At 48.8% G+C, this 22,241-nt stretch overlaps 2 protein-coding genes across 2 annotated transcripts; both read right to left on the bottom strand.

Moving 5' to 3' along the window:
* Positions 1–2,285: 2,285 nt before the first annotated feature.
* LOC119445649 (uncharacterized) lies at positions 2,286–10,062 on the bottom strand. The gene is made up of 4 exons (XM_037709925.2): positions 9,933–10,062; positions 5,976–6,022; positions 4,579–4,668; positions 2,286–2,646 (listed from the first exon to the last, which is right to left on the bottom strand). The coding sequence occupies exons 1-4, from the start codon at positions 9,991–9,993 to the stop codon at positions 2,362–2,364; spliced, it is 483 nt and encodes a 160-aa protein (XP_037565853.1). The 5' UTR covers positions 9,994–10,062; the 3' UTR covers positions 2,286–2,361.
* A 742-nt stretch (positions 10,063–10,804) lies between these two features.
* LOC119444634 (testis-specific serine/threonine-protein kinase 3) lies at positions 10,805–20,110 on the bottom strand. Its single transcript, XM_037709003.2, is given in 5 exon segments — positions 10,805–11,862; positions 14,850–15,207; positions 18,554–18,857; positions 18,859–18,949; positions 19,972–20,110. Coding segments are annotated over 5 exon segments (1,488 nt in total). The 5' UTR covers positions 20,091–20,110; the 3' UTR covers positions 10,805–11,246.
* Positions 20,111–22,241: the final 2,131 nt, after the last annotated feature.

Raw genomic sequence — 22,241 nt, 5'->3', positions numbered from 1 at the left:
CTTATGAATGTGGTTGGCCTCCAGTTGTGGCTGTTTAGGTTTCGCTGGCTTAAGTCTCTTTTTGCAAGTTGGGTCCCCTGTGGGATGGGCCTCCCCGCACGAGGCGCCACTAATAGCACACGGGTGTCCATTTGTTGGATCTGTTAGTCCACACAGCCAGCAAATAGGGCGGTCCGGATGCGGGCAGACGTCTGTGCGGTGTCCTTTCTCTCGGCAGACCTTGCAAACTTGAATTGTGGGTCTGAATGGGTAGCAACGAAGCTCCCCTCCATAATAGTACACGGCTCGAGGTAGTGTGGGACCAAAAAGGTGACAGCTGCACTTTTGGTTGAGCCAATCATTCGAGCAGTGATGATCTCTACCCCTTGCGTTCTCACACGGAGGTGGGCCATGAGAGTGTCGGTCGAGGTGTTCATCGGTACACCGTGGATGACCCCTCTTAGAGTGTCGTCTCCGTTTGCGGCGTAGGCACGGACGGCGTGGGCCCTGCCGTTCAATACGAGCGTGCGTATGAGGCGTGCTTTGTCCGCAACTGCTTCATATTTGGTCGATAGGATCGCAATGATTGATCCCGGATTAATTCTAAGGATGAATTTGTCATCCTTGAAGGCAGCTTGGCATGCATCTATGATTGCTTGCGCAAGCGTGGGAGTGAGAATATTTCTTAGTGGGAGGCCTTGGTTTGGGCGAATGACGATTTTGTAATCGTCCTTAGGCAATGGCGGTAGTTTAGGCAATTTCTTATAGGTTGACGTGCTCGTTTGAAATTGGTTTCGGGGCTCTGCGTTGCCGCGCCTTCGCTCCAAAGCCTCTTGTTTACGTTGTTTGGCGGATTTCACTGCCTGCCAGTTAGCGTTCTCTTCCTCACGCGAGTGGGAGATGTTAGCGTCTCGACTCACCAAGTCAGAGTGGTCTTGAGTTTCGTCCATTTGGTCGTCTGCTGTCCCATCATGCTGAAGCTGGTGGGATTCTTGATTAGTTTCCGCGTCGAGAGCCATGGCAGGCGCAACTGCGACGCGGGAATCCCGACGTCGGTGCAGCTGCCGACGGCTCACCGAGTTGGCGTTGGGTTAGCGTTCCCCGTGGTGGCGAGCTTTGTGGAATCCTCCTGTCCCTCCAAGTAGTCGTAGGTGCACTTGGGTGGCGTCCAGGTGTTCCTCGGAACTTCGTGAAGTTAAAGAACCCAGCACTTGTCTGGCCACGCCCTTACAAGGCTGCATCACTCCCAGGAACGGTGCGCGAGCACAAGAAACGCTGCTCTCATTTGTGGGAGTTTGAGCGTTCGACTGGAGTGGATTTCTTTCTAAAGACTTGTTGGCCTAAATAAAAGAACATAATTCTACAGTGGGTAAGTTTGAAGTTTTTTGCTGTAAATGGGGGCAATAACCGCGGTCCCAACCGGTGCAGCGTTTGCCGAGAATAACGATTTATCCATTCCCATGTATTTAGACAGGAGCTTCCAAGCTAAAGCTTCCTCTTAAGGCCCAGTTTTGCCACATAAGTGTTTTTGTTTACAGCGTAAGCTGTTATGGGCTCTTTCCAGTAACTGTTTCGGTTCGCGATGATGCCGCCGCTGCCGGCCGCAGCGTATGCCACGCGTAACCGCTATCACCGGAAATGCGAAAAAAGTACGCGTTTCCCGCCTGGATCGAACCGGCGCCCGCTGCGTTGGAGCCAGGTACTCTACCACTGAGCCACGCAAGCGCTTGCTATCGGCCAGCGGAAATGCCCTATAAGGCAAACGCGCAGGGGCAGACGACCAGAGCCTCCGCCAGTATGATGGCGCCATCTAGGTAAATTGCGTGCAAACGTAGCGCGCACAGGCGCAGACGGCGATATGCGATTCAGACGAGGCGCGCAATCAACGCGCTTCTGAGCTGCCGAGCCTCCGCTACCTCCGCCAGTATGGTGGCGCCATCTAGTTAATGTGCCTGCAAACGCGGCGTGCCCAACATGTAAGTTGCAGTTTTAACGGTTGATCGGGTTCAACAGACTGCTGTGCAGAGAGCATTACAAGTGCCACAGCTCGCTGTCGACGCTAGGCGGACAGTTCAGATCGTTCTCGTGAAAACGAGGTGAACAGACTGCCGCGAAGACCCTGCTGTGCGTGGTGCCGAAATTGGAGCTACTACTGAGCCGCTCCACCAGCTTACGCCGTGACTGTGCTGCGTGTGCCGCGCAGGCCTGTGACTTTTTTTTTTTTTACAGAGGATGGGTATCTCTACGCAAATAGGAATGCCAGACAGCTACAAAGTGGGTAGCAGGTATTATACAACGCCAGCAGACAGCTTAAACCCTTTTATTATTGTTTCCCGGCGGCTAACGGAGCTCTTCGCTGGTGCCTCCGACACTAACATTGCCTTAGGTGTTAGGCACGGGTGCAGGGACTCGCTGGTCTGGGCTTTGTGCCGCAGTCGTTACGACACCACCGGCCACGGCATCATTGGTCACAGCAGTGCTTCCGGTGGTGGCTGCTCCCTGCGCCTTGGAAGGCGGCACGGCCACAGCACTTCCGCTACCGGTAGACTGGACAACGCCACCGCCGTTTCGTCCGCCAGCCCCGTCACCCTGTGTTTGTAGACTCGGGTCGGGCGGGACATCCGTGATGCAGTAACCGTTCCGGCAGGCCCCACTTCGGAAGAATCTCTGCGATAGCAGTAAAACCGGGAGGGGGGGAAATGTCAGACACTCGGGCCTTCCGAGTGTGTAATCGCTAAAATTTTGCTGACTCCCGTCTTTATCATAGGCAATTATGTTTTTTTTTTTTTCGCTGAGTACATATTTACAAGGACGGCTGGTCCCGAGAACTTTCCAGCCGCGCAAGCGGTGCGCATGTTGCCCACGGCTAACCCTTGAACCCGCCGCGGTGACTCAGCGACTCTGGGCGCTGCACTATACTGAGCACGAGGTCGCGGGTTCGATTCCCGGCCGCGGATGCTGCATTCAAATGTCGTCGCAATGCGAGAAACCCTCAGGTGCCATGCTTCGGGTACACGTTAAAGAACACCACGTTGTTGATCAAAATAAATCCAGAGCACTCCACTACGGCGTACCTCGTAACCCACTGTGCAGTTTCGGAACCTTGAGCTCCAAAATTTATTGCATTCAACCCTGGAAGGAAACGTGTACAGCGCGGTCCACTGTTAAATGGAACACTCGAATGTGCGCCTCTCAATGTGCGGACGCCCTAGTGGCTGTGGAAGCAGTGTCAGTGCACCGCACAGGTGTGTAGAAATGAGTCAAAGCTATACCAACCGCAAATCTAGGCGATTGTACTCTTGCGGGAGATGAAAATCCGGACATGCTCTGGACTCAAGTGTTTCCTTTAACAGTGGACCGCTCTGTACATGTCGGCCGTCGACATCCCTCTAGCTCGCTACTGCATGCATACTGGGACAATTGATATGGAGAAGAACTGGTACAGGTGAGTTAGGTAATGCTGAGCAGGCTGGTGAGGAAAACAATGAAACAAGCAGTCATGTTGCGTACTGTGCACACAATCTTCTTTGCACTCTTCCGTGGACGGCGCCAGATGCTACTGAACGGTTACCAGCGGTGCACTCAGTATACTTCGTATGCTCAGTATATATACTCTAGTGCGCTCAGTATACTTCGGCTGCTGTTCTCACCAGCTCTGCATTTTCAAAAGCAAGACGTTCCTGCAAGAGGCGAACTGCATGCTTATTTTAGCATTTCCTGGAGATGAATACCCGGGATCTTGTCGCGCTCTCATCGCTCCCGCCGAGATGCGAAGTTGTGGATTGGTGGCCGCAAAGAAAGTCATCTTAGAAGAATGTCTTGCTAAGTTAGTTTGTGAAACATCATTGCTAAATGTAAGTTAGGCGCAAGTGAGCACACACATAAAAAGGATAGCTTTGCTTTATGTATGTGTGCTCGGAGCGGCTCATAGCTTTTCCTTTCGTTATACGTGCCTTGTTCGCGCCAAACTTCCATTTATGTTATGGCTAGACGCGCCATTAAAAGCCGCACTTCTAGCTATGGTGTTTCAACAACTAGCCATCGTCGGAGCATTCAAAAATATCATCTTAACACAAAACAAATCCACGAATAAGAGTAGACGACATAACAGGAGCATCATCTCCTTATTCACTACGCGTTCATTGTGGGTACGTTAAAAAGCCCCAAGTGGCGAAAATTAATCCGGAACAGCCCACTAGGGCGTCTGTTATAGCCATGCAGCGTTGTGGTGTAAAATGCCACAATTTATTTTATTTGGTGAAGTGGCCCTCGCAGGCTCTTGGTGATTCGGTTTATCAATGGATGAAGATCGCTCTGAACTTGAGCTGCATAGTATTACCTCGTGACGACAACTTTTGAAGACGACAACGCGGCCTTTCTATATATAGTTGTAGTTGCTGTTGCCTCAAATTGCTGTTGGTTTCTTTCTTTTTCCTTATTTTTTTTAATAAAGCGATCTCAACCTTTCTTTCTCTTGTTTCTTCATTGGGATACAGTGGAGTGTGCAACTGCGCGGTGGCGCTTGCGATAATTCATCACGCTGAGACAAGCATGCAAACGAGACAGACACTAAGAACAAAGAAGACGGCGGCAACTCACCGTGCAGGGCGTCCCATCTTTTTCGTAACCAATCCTAGGCAGCAAACCTCGGCACCAGTACCTACACGAGCTCAAATACCCCGTGAGCCCCTGCGAAAATCAAGTGCTTCGAAATAAAAAAATAATCCTAGTAGTTAACTTGCAAAGCTTCTTCCAGTTACTGTATGTTCAAAAACGAAAAAAAAACATCCATTTATAGAACACATATAAGCGCTTGCGACACGAATGAAAGCATAAATGACTTCGGGTGAGCATGCACGCATGCCCCCGTGAATTTACGGTCAGAGGGAGAGACGGCAGACTAAGACGTAAAAAGCAAACTTAGAGTTATCATAAACGGACCTTATGTGCAGCAATACTTGATTGATACATTATTATTAGTAAAAGGTGTGCAAAGTGTCATCATCACGCAAAAAATTTCATGAGCGAGGAAGTGTCGTAAAATTTAAGTCAGTGCTAACACCACCACTATAATGTAAAACATGTACCCGGTCCCATGACGTAAGCTGTTCTGTCCATAGCGAGGGTCTATAGACTTTGACAGCCTTGATGCCATGAGGTAACATAAAAGGGTTTGTTGACCAGTTTCCTGTTCCTAAGTTCACGCACTACGTGACCCCTGCAGTTGAAAGAATGTTCCACATCCACCCTCCATAGCTATGAATGTCGCTGGCTAACATTCACTACAGGAGTTGGTCATATATAGTACAAGTACCTATACCTATATATAGTACCAGTACCTATACCTATATAGTACAAGTACCTCAAAGGTAAAGCACCGCACACGTAGTGCAGAGAGAGGGGAACTGGAGTGCTAAGTAAAAAGTAAGGAGGTTAACCAGTCCGAACCTGGTTGGTTACCCTGCATTGGCGAAGGGGAGCGAAAGGTGAAAAAAAAAGAGAGGAAATGGTCACAGTATACACAAACATGCACAAGCGTCCATCGTTCAGCCTATCGCAGGCGGTCATATAAGTATTGTGACTTCGGCGTTTCATTTAAGTAGAAGATGCAAATTTCCAGATGGTTCGTCGTCCATTGGCTTCATGTGATTGTAACTAAACAAAAAGAATCGAGCCCCTCGGCTTCTCTTAGTCTTATCGCTCGTGTTATATACGTATATAAATGTAGCGCTCATTGGCCAATTTGCGGTATACAGTGCACTGTGCAGGAGTGCAGAATATCTGCATCAGGTGTGCTCTGAAGCTTTTGTGTCCAGCGTTCGAGCTTGTTTTATGTGACACCTGTTCTTTCCCTCCACCACTCGATCCCTACCCTTTCTGTTTGTGTACAAGGGGCTTAACTGCCTAATTGCCAGTTATGGTCCTTTACAAAAGCAGACAATATATTCGGCCGAATGGGTGGTTGCACGGTGAATATCTACAATCAGGGGACTTACAAGTTGTCGCCAGATCTTCTTCGGGCAAGACTCTCCGGCCGCAGCATCTATTGTTCCAGCAGCAACAAAAGAGAACATGTATTCCTCATAAGTGGGTCAACAGGTTGATGACAAAAACATATACATGGCATATGAGGAGAGGGCGTGCCGCTGGCTTCGAAAGCGTTAAAGGAGCCTCAAAGAGACGTTATATCATCTACTGACAAACTATACTCTTTCAAAATTCTACTTTCATAAGTTTTGCAGCAATAGGTTGTCTCGGAGAACATAAAATGAAGGGCAATCTTCTTTTTCTCTTAATTTCGCTCTGAAACCGCAGACAGGACACCCTGTCTGTTTCCTGTATTTATATTTTTTCTTAACTAATTCTGATTTACGCTATTGTGAAGAAATCCTAGCTTCATACGTGCATTTCTGCATGCAGTGAATTTTCTACTGAATATTGTTGCGCACTATTACAATGGAGCTTACCATAGAGTACACATTGTATAGTATTACCATATTATTACCATTTTCTCGCTTCGCGCTAAGCAGTATACCTTCTTTCTGGGGTTTTACGTGCCAAAACCAAGCAGTATGACCAACAACCTGTCTTTCGTTCACCGCAAATTCTTCTGCAAGCAACGGCAGTTGAATGAAAGCGATTAAACTGAAGGGCTAGCGGTCCACAGAAGATGAGCTCTTCGGACTGACCAATTGACTGAATGACGTGGCCACTACAGTCTTGCTTGCAAGGCGCGCATTTCTTTACAGTAACCATAGGCGTGGGTTCATATATACCGCAGAAAGCCGTTTAGTATAGTTGCAAGCCGATCGGTCGCAGCATTATGGAGCTGTGACGTAAACCGTGACGCGGAACAAACAAAAATCAAAAGTTGGTTACACGCGTCGGGATCGGCGCAGAACGGAAGTAAACAACTGAGTATAAAGTAAGAACACGCCACGGCCACGCAATACAAGTAGGCGTGCAAAGAAGGGCCGCAAGTAAACTGTTGTGAACACGCGCGATGAAGCACGTCACCAACGAAAGAGCGCGCGGAGCAGTGAAAGTACACATGCAACGGTAAGCGAAGAGCTGACGAATACGCCCACGCACACTGTTCGCGTAGCGATAAGAGATATTGTAACAGTGTATGTGAAAGACAGCGCATGGCGCTCAGCAACATACCATCGCGCTGTAGGAAAGCGCAAACGCACTGCTCGGCGGCGTGCGGTGCATGCACGCACGCTCGCACAACGGGAAGAAAAAAGAAAAACAAAAAGAAAAGGAAAGAAAATAACGAAAGAAATCTGGCGTTTTACGTGCCGAAACAACACCACCTAGTTGGCCCAAACCATGATACGATCATGAGGTAGGTCTTAGCAGTGGCGCACCGACGGGGTAGGTTTCGGGTGTTGTAACCCCCCCCCCCCCTGAGGCCAAGTTAACCCCCCCCCCCCCCCCCCCGCGTCCAGCCCCATCAGTCCAACGTGTACCTTCAGTGCTCTGTGCACATTGTCATCACAATTCAGGAGGTGGCTTGAGGTCGAATCCCCCCCCCCCCCTGATTAACAAACACACTCTATCATTCTCTTGTATTTCTTTATTCACTCTTGAATTATTTTGCGTAAAACGCTGAAGCAATAAACATCGTCATCATCCTTGGTGTCATTATTATATTATTAGGCATTTTATACTCTGTTGGATTCCTCTGGCGAAAGCAAGGAAATTGCATATTATGCAGAGTGCTTGCTGCCCCCCCCCCCCCCTCCCTAGCAGGGATCCTGGGTGCGCTGCTGGGTCGTATAGTGGGGTACTCGGATTAATTTTGACCAGCTGCGGTTCTTTAACGTGCAACCAAAGGACAGACGTTTTGTGCATTTCGCGCCCATCGAAATGCGGCCGCCGCGGCCGGGATTCGATCCCGCGCTCTGGGGCTTAGCAGCGCGACGCTAAATCCACTAAACCAGCACGGAGGGTCGCACGGAGGTGTATTGGCGAACGTATGACTGAGGGCATACGCGTAACGTTTTCAGCTCGAATTCGGCGACATCTGTATTTGCAAGTTAGAGGCTGAATTTAGTGTACGAAAGTAAGCGCTAAAATCGCCGCCGCGCGCCGTATGCTGTATGTGCGAGTGAAAGTGTGCGAGAGTGAGCCCGCAATCGTGGCTCAATATCGCGCAAGCAAGGGAAGGATCAACGCTCCTGGGGAGGGTAGGGAGGGGGGGCTCTGAAAAATATTCAGAGCCCTTCCACTAATGTGAAGATGGAAGCCAGCGAAGCTGTGACTGTGGTGGGTCTGCTATAATGAATATTGCTATAATGAATGTCTATATTGTCATTATTGACTATATTGACCGTCTTCGTCTGTTCGCCAAAGAGCAAGGACACCAGCGTCTTGTTTTCGCCCGGCGCGATGGCCAAGTAGCGCGTTTGCTGCGCGAAGTCCGCCCTATCGTCATAGACTAGCGTATGAGCCGCAGCGTTCATAGCCGCAGCACACTGCATCAATCAGAATCCTGGAAGATGTGGTTAAACGAACGCCCGTCCCACAGCGAGTCCAAAGGGCAACTGCTGATAACAGCGCAAGCGCGAGCTCTACGTCACGAGACAAAGCGGCACAACGATTGGTGGGACGTGCCGCCGCCGAGTATCGCGACACTTGTGAAAGTGGCATCGGCGGTGGCGAGGGGTATAATGGGCCATCCCTCATCCATTTTGACACCTGTGCTAAGGCACAACTGGCGGGAAACCGCCAAAGCAGATTGCTGATGATGATAGTGTTTTTTCTACACGCGGACACGATCGTGGGGAACCTAGCCCTTAACAGCTTCGCTGTAAAAAAATTGGAGGACGCTTAAGCTTCGCCTTTAAGAGTGGAACGCGATAGCGTTATCGCGCCCCGTTCGCATCGCATTTTTCTTTGTAAGTAGGCTTCACTGCAACGCACAACGCGGGAAAGCCAGCTTACAATGACCAAGCTTACACCGATCCCCTTAGAGTCGGCTTCACTTCTAAACAAAAATGCACAGCTGGGAAGTTATTTTTACAGGGGCAATATAAGCCATCTTGTATCAAAGTGTGAAGGCCCTAGAACCTTTCTTGATCATTTTATTACTTGTTTGCTGTTGCCCCGAGGCACGCGCGTGTCCAAAACGCATTACGCAGGCTAAGTCCCAGTTTGGCCTGCCGTAGGGGTCCACTTCCCCTTACCCTTACCCCAGTGAGGAGTAGCAGGCTAGAGACACGATCCCCAGGCCGACCTCTCCTCCCTTCTCTTCATTAAAATCTACTCATCCTCCTCCGTAGGGTGCCTCGATGCAACGCTTCTCCGTCGGGAGGCGGCGCTGACATCGAGGCACCCTTACCTGCCGAGGAGGCGAACACCATCTGGATGGGATTTTTGCAAGTAATCTACCATGGCGCGCCGCTCTTTAAGGTATAAATGCAGGAAAAAAGGGTTCGTGTTTGAGTTTACTCGTAACAGCATTATGTTTTCTCGTACATTCAAACTACAATCCGACGCTATCCACTCATGTCTGTAGGTTGTAGTTAAGTCGTACTTTACGGATTTTACTTTGAGAAATTAAGTTTTCTTCCCTAACGCCCCTGCGCCACCTGAAGGGCCTGCATGGTCGGGGTGATTCGGGATGATTTTCTCCGCCACGGACGCCGGCGATTACGCCGACGCCGGATTTTCTGGGACACGGGGCCCTTAACGCTGTCGCGTTAAAAACACGGACACACACAGACAGTACGAAAGGAATGCAGGCGAGTGCCTGTCTGCGTTCCTCTGAGTGTCCCTTATTACATCAATATGTTTCCAATAGCCACAGGCAAAAAAGGAATGCACCGGAAACTTTTGCGCAACTTCATCATCAAACTTGGTTACCAGCAGCGCGGCTAATGAAGGTACCCATAATTTTCTTGTGCGAGCTCCTTCATTGAATCATAAAATTCGTCTGCGCGACTTACCCAAAAGCTGCAAGACAACGGCGAAACCTAGAACGAGGAGCTGTACCGGTCGCTTTCGCATGTTCGGTGTGTCGCTTGACACGGAGCTAGAGTTCTTCTCCACATACAAAGGAAGGCAAGTGGCTTTTCACGTCAGGCTCGTCTTATTTCTTTTCCGTTCGATACCATTGTCAGGCGCAGATGCAACGCCACACGTAAGAAGCGTTCCAGAAATATTGCTGTCTAAAATAACGCAGTAGAGACATTAGAAGGAGCCATCCGTCACCGCCGGCATCACACGGGATCCAATCTTGTTCTTGACGTCTTTAGGGCACAACAGGAGCACAGGGCTTCAATTTCTCTTCGGCGAACAAAAGTATTGCAGCCCCCCGCGGCTGACTCATCGCGATGATTTATTTCTAACTATGAAGTTATTCGATAAATTCGAAATAAGGACAAAGAAAAATCAGGCAATACGCGCCTGTCAACGGTGCACTGTTCTGGTAAATAATCGAGGGCTGATGGTTTGTCAGATGAACTAGCGAAGCACAATCAATTTTAATGCATTGGCACAGAAACGCCATGCGGACGTACACTTAGTGTGAGGCCTACGTCTTACGTAGTACCTGATTTACGTAATAATTAAGGTTTCATCTTTCGCAATAATCATCTGCAGTAATATGGCAAGCGTTTGGCTATGTTGATACCTATATACGCATCTCAGTAAAGAATTAGCCTCTCTCTGTATCTCTCCGATGATTCCCCAGGGACTGTAAGCAGCGAACGTGATCGCACAGTTGAGCTAATATTACATAAAGCCAGGCTCTACGATTGCATCAGACGTTCCACTATAATTGTACGGCAACCGTTCCGTTTTCAATTAATGTGTTCTCTACTAGCAAATAGCCGAAGGCTGTATAATGTGAGTGGGTGCGAAATTTTTATTTGAAGCCAAAGTAAATTGTGGAAAGAGGATTCTACAATAAACGTCGTTTACTGAACCCCCCTGATTTTGACACAAAACGATCCCATCATCGCCCCCACAAAACGGTTGGTCGAGTGAAAAGCGCTACCCATATATCGCAGGTGTCTAATTAACGGTCTGCACGGCAAGGGACAACTAAATTTCACACCGCCGCCAAACCTCCTTAATTTCGTCCAAGCATCGCGATTTTTCTTCTTTGCGTTTAACGTTCGTAACGCGCTCTAAGCGCGAGTCCTCGGCACCGCGCGACTACGTTGCTCTCTCTACAGTTCGAAGTAGCGTACGCACACCGCTGCTCCTCCTGGAACACTCCACCGGCGCCGCAAGATGTAGGGAAGACACGGCTCGGCCTAAACGTACGACCCGGACGAGCTGCTGGACACCGAGATTGAGCCCCGCGGCGTGGCCACGTTTATGTTCAGGTTGCCGCCGGAGCGACGCCTTCGAGGCGGCATGCCCATCATGGGCGCTCCCTGCATGGGGAACATGCCCGCTCCGGCCATGGGCGACATGTACCCCGGCCCCGCTGGCCCCATCATGCCCATGCCTCCTCCCATGTTTCCGTACATTCCCATGGCGCCGCCCGGATAGCCGCCACCCATCGGAGGCGGGAACACGCGGGTGTTGACGACCGCGTGCCCTTGGCGCATGGGCTGCTGGAAGATCGGGTTTGGCGTGTACTGCATGCCCGGCTGCTGCCAACCGATGGGGCCTTCGTCCGTGTGGCTGGCCAGCATCGTCTTGCTGTAGTAGCCGGGCGAGTCGTCCTCGTAGCGGTCGCCGAAGTCGTCGTGCTGCCGGTGTCGCGGCATCGAGGATGCGGACATGGCGCGGCCCCTGAACTGTCCCGGGGATGCTGCTCCGGTCTGCGCCATGCTCAGGTCAGACTGGGCGGCCCGCAAGCCGGCGCTGCTCACGTCGCTGTCCTTGCCCTCCAGCTCACTCAATTTGCTGTCCTTCATGTGCCTGCGTGTGTTGCGACGCACACATCATTCGGGTGAAAATACAAACGTGCAGTATACAGCGGCGCAAAAAGCGCGAGGACTGCAGACAGATGGGATGGCGGAATGCAAGAACACTCGCGTACCGTGCTTTTGATACGTGGCAATGAACCCCAGGTGGTCATTTTTTTTTCTACGTGCGCTTGCTTGCTTGCGTGCGTGTGTGCTATGTTTCATGTTTGGTTATGTAAAACTTTAGGCCAGTAAAATTTCCTACGAACGACGTTTTTGTAAGCTTTATGGGAAATACAGTCATTTCATTTCATTGCATCCGGTTGCGAAATTGCATTATATTTACTTTATTGCGATATCAATTATATGGATACGTCAGGCCCGTTTCCGACGTCGCCGTGATGTTTCGCATAAAGCCCAAGTGCGATAATATCATGGCCGCGCACCGGCGCGCCGTATGCTGTGGGTGCGAGGGTGAGCCGAGGCTGGTGGCTCAATACAGCGCGTGCAAGGGAGGAAGGCGAGGAGGAAGCGCGCCGTCTTCCATCGCGTGCAAGACACATGGGGGGGGGGGGGGGAGAGGTTCTACTACGGCGGTGCTGCGTATGGCGCGGCAGAGTGCGGCCGCGCAGTCCCTATGCTTGCCTGCGTGTGCGTGACGTGTATTTTTAATTTAGCTAGTCAGCGAAAGTTTACAAGTTTAGTTGACCGATAAAACTACTATGCTTACTTCGTATAGCCGTCTAGTAATTTGCTCTCTTAATCGATGCTTCGCCTTTCGGGCGAAACTGTGACTTTTCTCTTTTCATTTATCCTTTTGTTGGATGTTTTCGCATGCATTTTTATTGTAACATTTCCTTGAATTTTCAGTATCTTTCGTGCTTGAATCTGCACAACGTCCACATTCTTTTATATATAGCGGGTGCTCAAAATTAAGCCTTACAAATTTTTTAAAGATCGCCTATGGCAGGTAGCATAATTCTTATCGTTGCTGGGTTATTCGAAGAGGCGGACATTAGTAGCACGAGAAATCGAAACAAATATTCAACTAATTAACAAAATTGACTAATGAACTTCTTAGTTAATTACTTTACGACACATATTGCAATTTCCGAATTGTAACCGGCGAGTTTGCAAGACGCATCCATTTGAAATGAATTTCCAGGATGACACCAGTTTCGAGATGTTATTTCGCAAAGTGTGGGACGAAATACATGGGCGTTCCAGTTACTTTTGTGCTTCAATGTATGAAACAGCATTTTGGTAAAAAAGTAAGTGGAACAACAGCGCATTTTTACGGCGAGTTTGATAGCGCATATCTTCAAACTGGTGTCATTCTGGAAATTCATTTCAAGTGGATGCGTCTTGCAAACTCGCCGGTTACAATTCGGAAATTGCAATATGTGTCGTAAAGTAATTAACTAAGAAGTTCATTAGTCAATTTTTGTTAATTAGTTGAATATTTGTTTTGATTTCTCGTGCTACTAATGTCCGCCTGTTCGAATAACCCAGCTCAACGATAAGAATTATGCTACCTGCCACAGGCGATATTTAAAAATTCCGTAAAGCTTAATTTTGAACACACTGTATATAAGTATAGTGGACTTTAGCATAGTTAACATAACAGATTTTAAAAAATGAAGTAGAGAACATATTCACAAGCAGTACATTGAAGAAAACCGAAGCAGTTATGGCATAACATATAGGTAACTCAATGTTTCATATATTGCTAGTTTCTTAGTAACGCACTGCCATATCGTAACGGCAAAGTTAGTTAAAATCACTCTCTGCAAGCTTCTTCTATAAACAGGGATCAACTTCGAAGACTTCAAGCGTATATACTAAGTTCTTCTACACTGCACGATGTTTCACAACATGATCGTAGAATAACGCGCAAGCACACAATTACACGACATACGGCATTGCGATACACCGATGCACGTGAATCACTACAGCAACAAGAACATCAACGTTGCAACATCCCGGGATGGTGCGAGTGGTGAGTGCCGCCTATATGTCTCACTCTTTAGAGCCGTCATCTCTAAGGACGCCAGTTGAAACAGCTGAGTGTTACATCTGAGTTTCTCACAAATAGCTGGAGAATGCCGTTTATTGTACTTCTCGAACCAATTGTCCACAATCGAGCACGCGTTCAAGCAAGCGGCATAGGACTGTTAGCTCGGCATCACCAAAGAAATTGTGTGTCATGACAAAAAAGCTTTAATATTTTGAGCAGACGAAATAACAGAGGGCAAGTTTACCAGCTGAACAGCCGCATCGATTATAGGAATTTCGCGCAGCCAGGAAGCTATAGCATAAAGTTAATATGTAGCAGACAAAGTTTTAGCAAATCAAAACAGGCACACAACTGTTTCTCTTTTCTCTAGGCGTACTTGTTAAATACTATACTATACTGTATTAAATAACTGACTGCTGATAAGCAATTAACTAAGCCCTAGCGGGTGCACTCAAAAAAGCTCAAAATCGATCACGTCACAGCGAGCTGTCGCGAGAACATTAGCGAAGTGTCGCCGTCCGTATTTCGTTGTTGCGTCTTTGCTGGCCGTTCTACTATACTGCAGAAGTGTAAAACACAGCTAAACTTAGAGGCCAAATGCAACGACATTTCAGTTTGGCTAAATGTGTTATAAATGAATGGTATATACCACTAAAGCGATCTTGGTAAAGCCACTGCGCAGGTAATTGTAATTTTTTTTCTTGTTAGCTGCCTTTAAAGAGCACCTAAGTAGACGTCGCGTGCATCTGATGGTTGTCGCTATAAGTCTAGCGACAACCATCAAGTCATGCATCACTTCCGGCGAGCAGTAATGGCGGCGTCCTTTTTTTTTTCAGTTTCGGTATCAAAAACAGCTATTTCTGCGAGCTTCTATAGTCAAGCTTTCGCTGGTGTTTCAAAGCTTTTTACCCGCACCAAAATTTCCTGTTGCAGTTACGACTCCCTGTTAAAAAAGCCCATAGAATACACGTGGCGACACTGACTTGAGCTTCCGCTTGATCCTCTCCTTGCGCATCCAGGGGTGCTTCATGGCGCGGGGCACGGAGCAACGGTACAGCACGTACGGCTCGAGCAGGTGCCTGATGAGGTTGCGGCACATCTTGGTGAGGCCGTACGAGGCCGGGAAGCTGATCTGGCGGCTCATCTGAGCGCGCACTTGCTGGAACGGGTTGGTGTCGTCGAAGGGCAGTTGGCCGCACACCATGATGTAGAGGATGACCCCGAGGCTCCACGAGTCGTAGCGCTTGGGCCGGTACGGGATGTTCTGGATCACCTCGGGCGCCGCGTACGCCGCGCTGCCACAGAACGTCCGGCTCAGAACCTTGCGCTTGTTCGCGTTGTCTGCGCCGCCGGTGGGGGTATAGCGATGGTTGTGACGAAACGCGAGCAGTGCGCAAGCAACCAAGAGAACGGAGAGAAGAAGAACTATCAGCATATATTCGAATGCGAACAATTCCGGAACTACGCTCCAATGCGTCGTTCTCGTTTCCAGGCTCCCCCTGCATTTATATAACAGCGGCTTGCCTGAGACTACAAAGCGTACACTCGGGACCTCTCATGCTTACAAACCGGCTACAGAGTGATTACACGTCGCACATCCATGTAATTGCGCGTGAAACGTGTTGCAATCAGTTATTTCCTGTTTGCGTATCAATTTATGCTGCTGGTACCCATAACCGCGGCCGTGACTGCGCTATCTGCCCGGACAGATTTTGCGTATACAGACAAACCACTAGCCTGGAAGTTTTCACTTATCTTTATCATGATGTGGTGGTGCAAAAATATATACACGCGACGCGATCAAGGAATCCTCTTGAATTCATACAAAGGAAATGCGATCAGAGCCTTCGTAGGGATGTGGTTAGAGAAGTTTGATGCGTAACGACACAGTGGCGCACCGACGGGGGAGGGGGGGGGAGGGTGACCCCCTCCCCCCCCCCCCCCCGAGGCCGAGTTATCCCCCTTTTGTTTAACCCCTTTTCTTTCCTTGTGCCTTTGAGTACTGCAACTAAGATGTAAGACGCGCAATCGTCTGCACGCTCGCAAAAAGCGAATTTTTTGACAATTTCCTGTGAAGAAATTGAAATTAGTGCTGTTTAGATGGTATTGGCAAACTAAGGCAAACTGTCAACCCCCCCTGGCAGAGATCCTGGGTGCGCTACTGGTACGACATACAGCGCGCATTGACTACGGACCAAGCGAAAGAAGATTATAGTACAAGTTTTAAAGTTCAATGCTTGTCCCGAGCCGCATATTTTTATTTTCGTATAGGTAGTCTTGGCGTTCTATACCTTACGTAAGAGCGGCGATAGCTCACAGAACGTCATTGCAACTCTGCTCGTGTTTGCCTCACTCAACCTAAACCTGAAGCGACCGCTTGTGCCATTACAATAACCTGTTGCATGCTACAATTTGTCTACAGGAGAGAACTAATCGACAGCGCTGTAGACATAACAGGACTTGTCTTGTGTCCATCTGTTTCAATCCTTGTATCTGCACCGTTTAGAAGATTTAATGCGGTAACAAATAGCCCGAACTAGAAACTGTAGTCGTATCTTGACACTGATGCGGAGTTTAGGAAACAGACCACTCAGGCCATTTATCGACCAATCCTCCCCGCACGCCTCCGGCACAAAATGAGTAGTATTTTACAAAAATCAAAGCCCCTTCTTAAAGATAGATGGTTGAACGCGAAGCTTTCTCTCATGCACTGAATTACAGTCCTAAAGCCAACGACCACGCAACGAACCCAAGAAATGATGAGCGACCCGATGCGATGCATATGTGATTTGATTGCTTGTTTAGGATTGTAGGCTGTTTGAATGTTGAAGTTGAATGAAGACACATTCCGTTAAGTTGCATAGCCTTTATTTTAGATCATGCAGCCTTTGATTACACGCACACACTAACACTTTCACGGACGACTCTAAACATGCACAGTATTGCTTTGTGATGGCTGTGGTAGATGGTCAGAGGCTCTGTCGTTGCCGGTACACGGGATCAGCCTTACAGGCACGATCGCGCTCGCGCTTACGTTCGCGTAGGGCAGCCTCCTCTGCCGTGCGCTGCACCCGCGGCCTACCCATGGTGACGGCCGGGAGTGCATTGCGTGGCGCGCGTAATACAATGCTGATATATATATATATATATATATATATATATATATACAGTTCATCCGGGTAGCGTGGCGTTGCAGTTCCCATTGTTCTTATAGGTACAACTGCGAATGCAAACTGTAGCGTTCTACGATATGTATGATGTGCGCCGTTGTTCTATTGTGCGAGCAGATAGTTCCATTGTGTAAGTTGGCTTTCCTGCAGTGCGTTTTCGGCGCTCATGAACGAATCAATGAGACATAGAAAGATTCGCTTTAAATATCATTAACTTTGCAGGATGGCTGCATTACTGCTAATTTCAATGCGTAAAGGTGCAAACAACCTCGTTATATCGTTCCACAACATATATAGGAAGATCGACCTCCTCGGTAGTTTGAATTTAGCGGGAAGATCTCGATCAGGTTGAAAGTTGCTCAACAGGGAAGTGCTACTAATACCAAATACCTCGACCCAGAATCGAATCCACGACTTGGTGCTTAACAGCTGAACGCTGTAGCCGCTAAGCCACCGCGGATGGGTGACCACAGGTTTATGAACAGCACTGCTATTCCACGTGCGTGTATTTGAGTTTCAGTTCATTTTCCCACAGCGAGTAAAGCATTTGTGTGACACCTTACAAGAAAATAGCAGATCGTGATTTACGCGGTACAAAAGTGAAAAAAAAAATGGGCTATAATCCACGTTGTGAAGGTGGTTGGGCAGCGAAGCTGTGGTATCATCTGATCCGATAGACCAATGTGACGTACGTATAGCCTTGAGCAATTGAGCAATGCACTACATGAAATGATTGACAGCTGTGTCATGCCTAGCCTGACCACGACGCCGTTGTGCATATTGACGTTGCTATTCCCGCCGCCGCTCATCGTGTTCACGCTGATCTTCGGGAGTGCTAACTATGCGTGGCTTTCCCATAGCACTCTCACAACACAAATGAAATCAGTTGCTAGGCGGGTTCCTCTTTTACATACGAAAGTGTAGTGACGTCACTCACTGCTTCATATGCTACAGTTGCCGCAACTGCAGCTTATGCAACCGTAATCTTTACCGGGAAACGCATGCGGCGAGCGCTACGTGCTTCGCATTGTTCGAACGTACCTTATCGTCTATCAAGTGGTTTTGGCACTTTTGTGCTTTCCTTTATTGAAAAGAATACTGGAGTGCGTTTTGCATGCATAATTCCACTGGAGAGAGAAACTTTTCGCCTCAATTCATGGAATGGTTTTCTGTCGATTGTTCTGTCGACGGAGACGAAGAAGTCAAGGGATCCAAGCCATATACAGAGGTCGCTTGCGTTTGTCCTGCTCCTCTTTGCCCTGTTTCCTATTCGCTTTTGTCCCATTACCGTCTAGGATATCAAACCAGCTTGCCTTGTCCTATTCGTGCCTTATTTATCACACTCGTACGAGGTGTGGCGAGGAAGGTTGCGTGAATAAAGCTACCTCATGTAAGTAGCTTGATCCATCCCCCACGTCCCACACATTAAATACGGCTTGCAGACGGCGAGCACGCCAAGCATATATACAACACGCAAAGAACGCGCTGACAAAACGAACGGAGAAGTGTAGGCTTACGCGTGTTTCGGGCGAATGAGAAGTCTGCCAACTTGATTTGTCGTTTGGGGCTAAGCAGAATGTTCTCGCACTTGAGATCTCGGTGGACGATGTTCTGTCGGTGCAAGTAGGCGACCGCGTCGCAGATCTGCTCGAAGTAGTGGAACGCCTTGCTCTCGGAGAAGCGGCCGTCATTGGTGATCTTGAGCAGCAGGTCGCCCTGGGTGGCCAGCTCCATGACGACGAACACCTTGCGCTTGATCTCGAGCACGTCGAATACGCGGACGATGTTCGGGTGCTTCAGCTTGGGGATGATGGCCAGCTCAGCGCGGAAGGAAGTGGTACACGTACTCGCGAGGTGCCAGATGCCGCGGGATGATTTTGACCGCATAACGCTGGTCGCCCTTAACGCCAATCCTGCATGAGGATCCATGGTCTCCGATATACCGCATCGCAGTGCCATCACCATTATCAGCCTATATAGCTTATGTAATACTGAAAGACGAAGAGCCTGTCCCGGCGGCCGATTCTATCCTACGTGACCGCAAATTTCATTATTGTGTCCTGCCATCTAATTAGCAGCTGTCCTTAACTGAGTTTCCTACCCTTGGTACCAATTCTGTTGGAAGTTCGACAACCACCGGCTGTCATCATGGAGCACATTATGGTGGTGTGCTATCGAACCCAAAACATGACACAACGCGGACACCGTGAAATGGCAGAATATTCTGGCAGTGAACTCGCGCATTCTGTAAATGATGCGTGCAATCGGCACTTCTGTGTGTCACAAAGCGCGGCACTCAATTAAACCGCCTTCAGTTTCACAGCTGCATTATGACGAGCAATCATCCAGAAGGGCACAAGCATAAACTGCTGTAACAGCAGAGAAAGAGCTTTACGTAACTCAGTGACAAACGGTTAACGTGATGTGTCTCAGTCTGGGCAGGTATGCGTCGATATGGTAGCCTATAAGCAATCAGCCTTACGCAACGCACGTACGCGAGCCATAACATAATTATGCGCGTAAGATCATAGTGATCACCTGGTCTATGGGTTCATGTAAACAATTTAGGTGTCACGTCAGGGAACCATGTCATGGCCTGTGACGGCAGTGCCATGAAGGAAACGTCAAGGCTTTGCAGGTTCTACGTAGTGTTCTATATCAAATGTGAATATCTGCCACTAGGCAATCAGCCTTCACCGGCTGTCACTTTCTGAGGACGGAACGTTTCATCGCTATCGCATACAGTATACTTAAATCGACCAGCGAAAGCGATTGGAAACTGTGCCGAGACATGGCGAATTGCAGCGATCGATGTGCACAAAGCGAGACGTCACAGCTCACCAGATCGAATGTACCCACCTCCTTCTGTGTATAACACACACTCCTTGTTACCACTTCAGCTGCTATAGGTTACCGCCGTCCACACATGGCTCACCTGACTTTTGAGTAGGTGCCCTGGCCGATCTCGCGGCCCAAAATGTAGCCGGCGAGTGCGAGGAACTGCTTGGAGGTGGTGGCTCTGACGGCGGGCGGGCTTGGAGACTTCGCGGCCATGCCGCCGGAGTCTCGGCGCAGCTCCGCTCAGCTCCGCGATGATGATGATGACGACGACCTTATCATCTTTGGCGCATACCCACTCACGGGGATCGGCCAAGAGTAGGGCAGATTTTATATATGTGCTAAGTGAATAAATTTAGCGTCTAATTTTGGTAAATATATTAAAGCGGGGGCACCGCCATAACAGCTTCGTCCTCTTCGCCGTGCCCGCACAGCACTATGATTTGCTACTGCGCCATTTTTGCAACCAGTTAAATTATTAATGACTGGACTGCCGGCGTTGCTCCTCCCTGAGGAAGAGGACATTGCATTAAACTCTGCCATTAAACTCTCCTGTGTTGTTGGCCGTCGGGGATGTTGTGCTGCGACGCTCACCCAGGGATGTATGCATCGCCATAGAAAAATTCACTGGCGAATACAGTCTATTTCATTGTTAATCGCATCGTTCGTATGACGCTTCCCTCATTGGCTTCCTTTTAGTGTGTTCTATCACATTGACTGTTGACAAAATCAACTCTACATTCTAATTGCTTTCTCTTACTTCACATAGTTAAATATTTCTAAATTTATACCTCTAACCAAGTTCTAAGATCCGCCCGATTCTCGGCAAAAATACCTCAGAGTGGGTAGGTGCCAACGACCTTAAGGTCATAATCATCATCAATGCGATCGAATTCTGCTGCATACGGAATACTCAACCATGCCTGAATGAGCAAAGCATTTGAATGTAGTAAAATGGGTCACGAAATATCTAATGTCAGGTCTCTAGTCTCGCTGGACATTCGGGCTTCGGGTTGAGGGCTCCAAGACATCCGGCGCGGAGTCCCGCTGGACATGAGTATACGACGGCTATATTTCTAACACATATATGGTCATACGTTAATTTTTGGTAGCACGCAATGCATCCTTGGATCAATAGATTCTGCCGGAAATCAATACAATTCTGGGCCAATCATTCATAGTGGGTATGAGCCACAAGCTTCTTCGCTAACAGCAACAAGCATGTAGAGCCATCAACGTTAGAACGTTCGAGCCATGTTTTGAGGCAACAACAACAACGTTCGTGTTTGAGACACCACCGGAGCAAGCGAGGTCCGCGGTCCTGATCGCTGAGCTCCTCGATCGCTGACGTGTCCGAGAGGGGATTGCTCACATTTTAACTGGTTTCAGTACTTTGTTCCTTCTAAAGGTTGTTTCTTTTTCTTTACTTTCCTTTTCAGGGACCGTGAATGCCAGTCTCTGGTCCCGACCAGGGCTCGCCCTGGTCGGCTAGCCGTCCCACTGAGTCGGTGCCTCTGGAGTGTTTCCTTCGGAACGGAGTGAATACCTTGCCCGTGGCGCTCGTTCCCACGGATGGTGGATCCATTCGATTGACTGAATCGGAAAGCTTCCAGGAGGAGCTGCGTAAGCCATAACGGAACATTTCATTGACATCTCGGAGGTGAGGCGGTTTGGCAAGACTGACATTCTATGTAATTCGTCTAACGTTCAATGACTCAATGACTTACTTAACTGCTAGAGATTCGCTAACATCGCGGTTCATGCATTCGTGCCACCGCATCTTGCATGCGTGAAAGGCATTGTTCGTGGGGTTCCCACTAATATCACTCCTGAGGCCTTCTTAAAGATGCTCTCTCCGGCTGGTGCTGTTTCTGTCTACAGATGCAATAGATCAGTGGGTGATAACCACGTTCCTACTGAGAGCGTTACTTGTCTCATTCGCCGGCTTAACGCGCCCGTCCGAGGTGAAGGCATGGCCATATTTATTCCTTGTGGAGACATTAACACCTAGACCCCTGCAGTGCCGAAACTGCTGGAGATATCGACACAGCACGAATGCTTGCAGATCTTCTGTGAGATGCTGCAGCTGTGGCGGCTCTCATTTCGCATCAGCATGCGAAGTAGATGAGCCAAGGTGCTGCTTGTGCGATGGAGCACATATTGCTACGGATAATAACTGTCCTGCGCGAGGGCGGGTGATTCAGGTGCTTGAGATTGCAGAGAAACGCCACTGTTCTCGTGCGGAAGCCATAGCAGAAATTAAAGAGCGTGATGTTGGATACGCAGCTGCTGCATCCCGTCAGTAAACATCCCTAGAAGCCACAGTTTCGGCCGCCGTAGCCGCCGCTATTGACAAGGCAATGCCAA

This window comes from Dermacentor silvarum, chromosome 3 (genome assembly GCF_013339745.2).
Source record: "Dermacentor silvarum isolate Dsil-2018 chromosome 3, BIME_Dsil_1.4, whole genome shotgun sequence".
NCBI lineage: Eukaryota > Metazoa > Arthropoda > Arachnida > Ixodida > Ixodidae > Dermacentor > Dermacentor silvarum.
The sequence above is the reverse complement of the archived record's forward strand: the minus strand, read 5'-3'. Positions and strand labels throughout refer to the sequence as shown.